Source organism: Anopheles funestus, chromosome 3RL (assembly GCF_943734845.2).
Source record: "Anopheles funestus chromosome 3RL, idAnoFuneDA-416_04, whole genome shotgun sequence".
In the NCBI taxonomy this organism is placed as follows: Eukaryota; Metazoa; Arthropoda; class Insecta; order Diptera; family Culicidae; genus Anopheles; species Anopheles funestus.
The window spans coordinates 3,634,965-3,644,360 of NC_064599.1; the positions used below are offsets into that span (position 1 = coordinate 3,634,965).

General features: G+C 46.8%; 1 protein-coding gene across 1 annotated transcript; it reads left to right on the plus strand.

Moving 5' to 3' along the window:
• The first annotated feature begins 573 nt into the window (after nt 1–573).
• On the plus strand, nt 574–7,980 carry LOC125767129 (cilia- and flagella-associated protein 44). Its single transcript, XM_049433390.1, has 9 exons — nt 574–860; nt 930–1,092; nt 1,160–1,469; nt 1,545–3,036; nt 3,335–3,973; nt 4,054–4,161; nt 4,501–4,684; nt 4,744–6,453; nt 6,519–7,980. Exons 1-9 carry the CDS (start codon nt 727–729, stop codon nt 7,539–7,541), a joined length of 5,763 nt encoding a protein of 1,920 aa, XP_049289347.1. The 5' UTR covers nt 574–726; the 3' UTR covers nt 7,542–7,980.
• The last annotated feature ends 1,416 nt before the right edge of the window (nt 7,981–9,396 follow it).

The window sequence follows — 9,396 nt, forward strand, 5'->3', positions numbered from 1 at the left end:
AGTGTGACGACGCTTCTAGCACCTTGGACCTCGGCCGAACGAAACGGGAAAAACAGCTGTGTCTTATCTGGTGAAACTGGCGCGTGATGTTTCATCAGCCCTTGCCACAGGCATGGTGGTATGAGGGAATTTATCGATCGGACGGTCAATGAACCGAGGTGTCGAGAGGGGGAGGGGGGAACATTTTTTGTTGTTTTGATACAGTTGCGAAATGCGAGACCATTGTCAGGTGCATCGATTACCCTCAGATAGGTGGTAGACGGATTGCACCAAAACTGCGCTTAGGGTAAACTCGGAAGGATATAAGAGAAAGAAGAGCGATAAGTGAGTACAAGAAAATGATGAAAAGTAAGATTTAATAACAGAGAAAAACAAAAATAATGTTAATTCATATCATAGTACCGTATTTCATAGGAGAAAATAAAATTGGAAAAGTGCCAAATACAATTTAATATAAAAAATATAATATTATAGTAACATTTGGTATAACTTTAGCCCGTACTGATATTGCCTTGTTTTGACCTTGCTAGCACCTAGGGGATCGATGTCCACAAAATTATATTAACCTTCACTTTCTACCTTGGTTGCTATGTACATATAACCATGGTTACCGCTTGCCCGGCATTCTGCATTAAACACTAAACTGTTGTTTCCCATAAGGAATGGTGATTCTTGGTAACCTTCGTCGAATTGCAAACATCAGTTTAAAACAACCTATGGCAGGCAATGGACCAACAGCGTGCAACATCATCATCCGATCATTCCGCAAGCAATACAGGCCGTTACGATGGTAAATCGCTCATATCCAAGCCGATCCGTAATTCATCCTGTACGATTCCAAACGAACTCCTAGAATTTGAGTAAGTAACTTCAAGCTAATTATCCAATCGCATCAACATGCCGGAATAATGTTTCACCCATTACATTAGCTACTCGTACGGATACGACTGCAAACGTTACTTTAATCTGTGCAAAATTGCTGAAAATGTGCTGGTGTTTGCGTCGGGAAATTTGATTCACTTCTTCGACGTGACAACACGCACCGTCACGACACGTCGCAGCTCTACCGGTGGAGGAATCGGTTGCATTACGGTAACTATGGTAGCAAACGCGGTTGTTTACTTACGCTAACAGTTCGCATTTGACACCTTCTTGGTAGACAAACCCGAGTGAAGAATTCGTACATCTCACTGTCGGTGAGAATGGAACCGATCCACCCATCATCATCTACCAGTATCCTGAGATGACCGTTGTTAATCTGCTGACTGGTGGTACGACCAGTGGCTATTCGCGCATTGACTACACCGTAGACGGTAAGCTGCTCATTTCCCAAGGCATCGAACCGGACTATATGCTCACGGTTTGGAATTGGAGCGAAGGGGAAATCATTCTGCGCTGCAAGTCCTTCTCTAACGATGTGCTTAATGTGATGTTTTCACCAAGTGTTCCGGGACACATTACAACATGCGGTGAGTACTCATGCTTGCCACTGTTTACGTCCATTTATTTCATAGTTGCATCTATTTCGTACCATGTCGTACCAGGTCTTGGACATATCAAATTCTGGAAAATGTCCAGCACGTTTACCGGATTGAAGCTACAGGGAGAACTCGGTCGCTTCGGTAAAACGGAGATATCGGACATTGTGGGTATTTTACCGCTGCCCGATGAGAAAGTCCTTTCCGGCTGTCAGTGGGGCAATGTGCTGGTGTGGGAAGCAGGTTTGATCAAGTTGGAGGTATGCCGAAAGGCTCGCAAACCCTGCCATGATGGTCCGATCACGCAAATTCTTATGCGCGAAGGTGAAGTCATGACTGCCGGGTTGGATGGTCGCATAAGGATTTGGTTCTGGGAAACGGTGGAGCTTGCCGATCCGCCCGACGACGATCGGTTTGTAGAGATTGAACCGATCATGGAGTTTCGCATCGGAGCGGAGCTTATGTGTTTGGTCCGTCGGCAGGGGGACTTTCAGTGGTATGCACAGGATGGCAGTGGAGGGATTTGGTTGTGTGATCTAACTCCTGCCCACCATACGGAACCACCGCAGCAGCTGTTTAAGTGTCACGCCGGCACAATCGTATCCGTACAAACCAGCCCTGTCTCTAGCCATGTAGCGACGCTCGGTATGGACGGGATGCTATGTGTGTACGATTACGGAAAGCGGGAACTCCTGCTTAGCCATCGATTTCAGTGTCCAGGCCAAACGATGATCTGGCTACCGCCAACACTCGATCCAACCGGTGCCATTCTGGTGCTCGGCTTTGCTGATGGGTTTCTTCGCACGGTCGCCGTTAATCTGCACGAGGGACATCTTTCGTACCCGGAGAATCGAGTTAATCTGATACAGCTACTGAAACCACACTCGCAATCGGTCACCGCCCTTGGACTGAACATTCGTGAAACTATTCTCGTATCCGGCTCGGAGGACAAAACGATCTTTGTGCATCGGTGTGTGCAGGGGAATCCTCACGTGACATTAGAACCGATCGGGTTGGTTTACACACCGTCCGCCGTTACCTCGTTAAGCTGGAAGCCTGATACATCCGCTACCGCTCTCGTTGGCTGTAGACATGGTCAACTGCTCGAGGTGGAACTTCCGGAGACACCGGTTGATTATACGACCATTTCCTACCATTTACGGCACGTCGAGATCAGACAACTTACGTTCCAGTCGGTAAAGTCGGAGATTAAGCGTAATCTGCGCGTTGCCGAGATTGAGAAACGCAAGCAAGAGAAACGGGCCAAAAAGCAGCAAACATTGGAGCGTCTTCGGATCGAGAATCCTAAAGCAGAGATCAACGAAGAAGCCTTCCTGGCTGACTCGGATGAAGAGGAAGAATTGGAGCCGCTGTACATTCCTAAAGTGCCCAATCCCATACTGTGGGCACGGTATACAGAAGAAGATACTCTGTGGCTGTCAATGGGAGGTTATGATGCAGGTTACGTCTATGAGTACGGCTTTGATGATGAGGATCCCTTATCGTGCACGCTTATACCTGATCTGGAAGATGTCGAGATGACGTGCTACCTGAGAGAGTAAGTGTTCTAATCTTGGAAGCAATTTATTCCATTTCTAGGGTGTGCAAATTTATTGGACTTCTATCAAATTAGGAAGCCACAAATTACTCTTTATTTGGCTAACGTTTGCATAGAGAGGGCTCGATAGCCATTTCGACTCGTGCCGCAGTGTTTCGTCTTAGGCTCATGAATGCCGCGCCTTATCCTGACTTGCTATAAAGTTCTACTTTCTATTAATCTGTCATGCTGACCAACCCAACGCACTCTAGTTGTTCATCACAGTATCACTTTATATTTTTATTTTCCCTGAATGTAGCACTAACTACACCATTTTCGGTACCGGAGACGGAGCCATAAGAGTTAATCGAACGAAGCGTGATTTCCGGGATCTTAGCGATTATTGGACGCTGCCGATGCACGACAATCGAACGGGACGAATTACAGGGCTTGCATTTAGTCACGATTTTTCACACATCTTCAGCGTCGGTACGGATGGGAATCTGTTCGCGTATCGCTGGTACGGTGAAGGTGAACCGTTTCAAACCGTGCCACCAAAGCCGCTAGAAAAATCCGTCAAGCGTGTGTTCGACATAGACGAACGGAATTATCCATCGCTCGAAGAACAGAAGGCAAAACAGGAACGTGATCGGTTGGCGAAAATTGTGTCCGATCGTAAGGAGGGCGTTTTGCAAACTGTGGCAGGTCAGCGCAAACGATTTGCGGCACTGCTGGAGCGTAATCGTGCTCTACCGGAAGCCTTCCGCATTCCGGTGACGGATTTTGTGCTAGACGAACGTATAATGGACGATTTGCGCGAACAGCTGGAGGCCGAACTAGGTCTTGTCCATCGTAAAATGGCGTTCGATGTGGAAAAGGTGCGTATTGCGGCTGGTAAGCTGCAACGTTTCTTTCTGGAGCCACTTGAAAGCTATCCAATCGAGGTACTTGCAGTAAGGTATGTGAACAGATTAATCAATTATGAAGTGTGTAGTGTATTGAAGTGCACGTAAACGGGGTACGTTTCTCATTCTACAGGAGCGGACAGTCGGTGAAAAGTTTTCGTATCGAAAAGCTTGACGATGATTATTTTCAAACCGTTGAGCAGGTGGAGAAATTGGTTGCAGAAGAAGCAGAACGTAGACGGTAAGTTATACAGTTCTATGAAGGGAACGATTTATCAATTGATTAATCATAATTTTGTTTACAAAAAAAATTACACGCCGTAAAGCCGATTCATCGAGCTGTGCAAAACTCCAGAGGATAGGTTCGTTAAAAGCAATGCGCTTTATGCACTGTTTGATTGCACTGAATGAAATGTTATGCACATAAAATATGCTTTATAATGTTTGTTTTATCGATGAGAAATCATTACGCTTCACTTGTCACATTTCTATGCATTGAGAGTTATTGTGTTGCTTCACCTAAGTTGTTAAGGTTGTAAAATATAATGCAATTTATATTTCCTTTCCCTTACGTCTTAAGAATTCCCGAAGCATCTTCCACCAAACGGAAAGATCGCCGAAAAGACTCCCAGCTGCAGCGTAAGGAATCATTCCTCGAAGGGTTATCCCAATCAACGATCGATTTTAAGCTTGAGAGCAAAATGCGTCGGCTACTGTGCAAGTATCGGGAGCGGAAGAACCAAGAAACGATTCGCCAGCAAGAGGTAAGCATGCGTTACACCAAGTATTGCCACCGAAGATTAACAATCGATTCATAATGCAGTGGGAAGAACATAAAGCCTCCAAACCTGACCCGAATGCAAACGATCCGGCAGATGATCAAGCCATCAAAGAAGCGGCTGGATCGATCGGTGATTATAATCTGAAAAGTGATCCCGATTATGAGCCTTCCGAGGAACAGGTGGAAACCGCCACAGGGAAATACCACGAACTATTACGTGTACGGAAAGAGATGTTCACTTTGCGCAAGGAGTATAACGCGAGAGTGTTTGCCCTGCGTGAGAAGAAAGTCGAGTTGATGCGATACGTGGCTAAACAGAAAGCAAAACTGAAACAAATTCATGAGGAAATTCCGGAGGAAAAATGGAAACAATTTCCTCAAGACGTAACGCTAAACCTGGCAATAGAATACGCGGATGATCAATACAAATTTGAGGAGGATCGTCAAAATTTCGATGCTGAGAATGAAATGTCCTATCAGCTTCTGCAAAGAACCGCACAAAGCCAAGACATGATACTGAAGGAAGTTCTTGGATTAATGCTTCCCAAAGAAGAGCAAGCCAAGCTGACATTAAGCAAGCACGAACGAGAGCTGCGAGAATTACGACTCATCAGAAAACTGTTCAAACAGGACAAAATCATCGACAAGGCAACGAAACGTATCGAACAGTTCGATCGTGAGCTGGAAAACTTGGCCCAGGAGCGTTTGCAGGTAGAAACGGATGCGAAATTGTTGGAAAATTTTCAGTTGACGCTTTACCAGGAACTGTGGATATTGAAAGACTTCAGCAAGATCGAAACCGACGTGCTGAAGAGTGTGGAGCTGGTTACAATCGAGCGGAACGAGTTACTGCAGGCAGTTCACGATGCACGTATCGCGATCGAACAAATAGAGCTGGAGATGGAACAAATACAGCGCGAACAGCGCTCCAATCTGCAGCGCTTTAACTCTACCTGTCTGGACAATGAGTTTTCCAAGGTGATGAAACGCATCTACAAGAAGAAGTTTAAGCCGTGCAAAATTAACGACAATGATTCGGACTCATCCTCCGAGTACTCGTCGGAAGATATAGACGGCTTGGAGAATGCAAACGAGGGTGAGGTTAGTAAGGTATTTCTCGATCTAGGCCAATGTCCAGCCGGATGTGATCCGGAAATCTACAACCTTGCCATCCAGCTGCGCAATGAGAAGCTTGAGCTGCAACGCCGTCACTATGCCGAAGATCGCTCGCTGAAGGAGGTGCATCGGCAGTTGGAAAACTTGAAGCCAAATCTTGCCGATGCAGAAACCCGGCTAAAGCAACGGAACGGTGAACTGCTGGAGCTTCGGCGCGAAAAGCAACGGCGTCTGAACGACATCGATACGCTAATCATTGTCAAAATGGATCAAATGCAGTACTTTCGCATCGAGACGGAGTTCCACGATGTGGAGCACAGTCTGCTGTTCAATCGGGAAACCTTACTGAAGCTTTACGCACGTGTCGAGCAACTGGCGGCGGAAACACTCGAAACCAAGCGTAAGCATCGAGTGAATGTGGTTCATCTGGCACGCATGAAGACGGACATTAAGTTTATGCGACAGCAGTTGGTGTCCCTGAAGGAGGAGATCAACGAGACGATGATAAAGAAGTTTGGCCGTGTGATCGATTTGGACGAGCTGGAGGAAACGATACTGCGTCAGTACACGTTCGAGATGAGAGCCAATCTGGACGATGTGAAGAAAACCTACGAGGAACGTTCCCGTGAACTGAAGGTAATGCTGATCACACGACACCATTCGTGCTTGGGATGAACTTTTCGATTTCGATTTCCTTACAGAAACTGTACGCCAGCAAGCAAGACGAGTTGAAGAAAGTCATACAGGAAGGTACCGAAAAGCTGCACATTCTTACCGTGCTGCAGGAGGAGTACAACAATCTGGTCAAATCTCTCGCACATCAGAAGATTCTGTTGGAGCGCCGTAACCAGCCGCCACCAACGTACTCGGAAGATTTGAGCAAATTGCGTGAAATTGCAAAGATCCAGAAGGAACAGATTAACATGCTGCAGCGCGAGATCCGCACGCTCAGCATGAAGTGCAAACCACTGTCAGCGGAGAGTCCGGACGTGGAGATCACTATACCGCCGCCGGTATGCGGGAAACCTGCGCCGGTTGCAGACGAATCGGTCTACAACGCCGTCATGGATTCGGCACCACCCAGCACCCGGGCTAGTTCGCCAGATAACTTCCTCTACAACGAGATCTCTAGCCTGATCGACGATTTTCTGGTGGAGCAGCTGGGTTCGCGTGTGCTGCAGTCTGACATCAAGCGCGTGGTTAACCATCTTGCCCACTATCTGTCCAACATCATACACAACTTTGCACCGGAGCATGCTTCCGATCTGCTGCCGCACATAATCGAAAACTTCAAATCATTCATCCCGGAGGAGCTGCTGATAACCATTCCACCGCAGGCTATTGCCGAGTTGATCGAGAGCATCTTTCGCACATTCAAGGAGGGTTACGATATCGACACGAAGGAAATCTTGGGCGAGATTGTTAGCAACAGTCTCGAGATGATCTTCCCAGCGTCCCAGAACTACTCGCACAACATTCTGGTCGATATTATGAAGCAGGTGTTGGCCACCTTGCACATCGCGGACGTGAACCATCCGGACACGATCGCGTTCATTGCGAACGGCATACGCCACAAGCCCGGGATTGATCCAGACGGCGTCAACGTGGAGTTGATGTGCGAGGAGATCCTGCTGTACGCACAGGAGAACACGGTTGATGAGATCGGTCTGGATTTGGTGCGGGGTGTTATCGATGGCATTCTGCAGTGCGTTCGAGAGCAATAAGCACTATTGGGAAGAGGTGCGGGGGAGGTCGGAGGAACTAAAGCGAGATGTAAAGATTGTAGATCGATCAGCTGTACGCAACGTGTGCGATGGTACGCAAAATGTCAAGACACGTTTATCGGTACCCATTTACAAGGAATTCAATATATATCGTGTGCGTGTTGATGGGTGTGTTGACTGTGTGCGCTAGTTTTCGGCACGTCATCACGACAAAAACAAGACCCCACAACAGGTAACGGGCCCTTAGCGACAGCTACATAACGGGGGCCTGCACATGAATGTCATGCGTCCGTGGCGTGCGCCCACGAGAATGACGGCAACGACGACGAGCTCGGTGGTGGTGATGTTATCTATCTGTTTTCCACCGACAATGGAACCAGCTGCAACAGATGCGTACGCCGTTATCATGGTGGTGGAAGTAAACAACACTTTTGCTAAATCCGTTGCGCCTTTTCCCATTGCCGGAATCCGAAGCCGTTTGGGGTGTGCGAAATGTTACAGGCTTTTGTTATTTTTTTTCCATCGATTGCTCGACCGAACCGGGGTATTGCTTCCTGACCGTTTCCCGTAAACCTTTGGACACGCAGCACCCGGCTAGCGGAATGGTAAATCTTTCCGCTCGGCTTATCTGGACGGTGTGTATATGTTGTCCAATAATCCATCCACCGAAATTAAAACTCATTTACCAGACCCCCGTATTCGGGCTCGAAACATTATCTTCCCTCGGTCACCAAAAATAGTACACCAATCGCCGTTAGTCATCGGAAGTTTTGGAAGGGTTTTTCATGTGAGAACTTGTCCTTCTTGCCTGTTGATAAGGTGCCGGTAAGCACGGGAATGGTCAGCTCAGCGAAAACGTGATTTATTTTTGGGGAAATTTTACCGAACAGATTGCGAGCACAACATTATTGCCTTTATCGTAGATAAAAAGACTAAAAAATGTGATGCAATATGCTAGGGCAAGTCAATCATTCGTGTTTACAACAATGCTATCGAAACATTAACAGAAGCGTTACGATGGTGTGTTGCTGCTTTCAACAATGATGCAAACACAGTGCTTCTTATCAGCCCAGTATGGGATGAGCTTGGTCGGAAGTAATCGGTGGATTAATTGCGCCTAACAGTATGCAATGGTTGTTGCAAAACGCTTGTTAGATCTTTTTTCGACATTCTGGGTAATTTAACTTTAGTATACCGTTTAATGCATTGGCCTAACTATGTTAAGAATGCTACTAAATGGGTTGGTCCTTATCAATTACAGATTAGAGCAAATACCAAAAAAAAGCCTATGCACAACAATTTGGTTTGCAATTTATCACTATTCAGATGAAACCTCTTCACCTTGAGCGCGAAAACAACCGAACAGCAGAAAAACAACCCTGACTGGTCACTTTTTTTCCCCCGCGATAAAGATGTACACGCACCGGGCACATGATTTCCGGGCGCACAGACTGAAGTGTGTGCGCGCGCCCGTACACACGTCGGCATGTTTGCGTCGGTTCGATTATCAGTTGGGTGTTCTTTTTCCTTTTCGATGTTCTATTGTGTAAACAATTTTGCGTCCATCCATCCTTATCATCGGTGCGACCGTGTGCATTTTCCGATGTTTGCGTCCGTTCGCTTGATTGGTGAGCGTGTGCAAAAACTATGTGCCGCCCTTTGTTGCCGATCCATCCTAATCTGACCGTGGTAGCATGTACTCAAACCGACACGGGACGGTTTCCTTTTTTGGGATGATAAAGTGTGCGCCCGGCAAGCGTTCCGTGCGCACACTTTCTAATCGTGCGCTGATAGCGGCAGATCAACGAATGTCAGTTTTTGTTCATTAATTAAGTTGATTTTTTTTTATTGTTGT

Bases quoted from the DNA above. Each gene is read 5' to 3' on its own strand.
- LOC125767129 (XM_049433390.1), top strand. From the start codon at position 727: ATGGACCAACAGCGTGCAACATCATCATCCGATCATTCCGCAAGCAAT. The intron at 861-929 runs GTAAGTAACTTC...CCATTACATTAG, and splicing joins AACGAACTCCTAGAATTTGA to CTACTCGTACGGATACGACT. The intron at 3,037-3,334 runs GTAAGTGTTCTA...CCCTGAATGTAG, and splicing joins ATGACGTGCTACCTGAGAGA to CACTAACTACACCATTTTCG.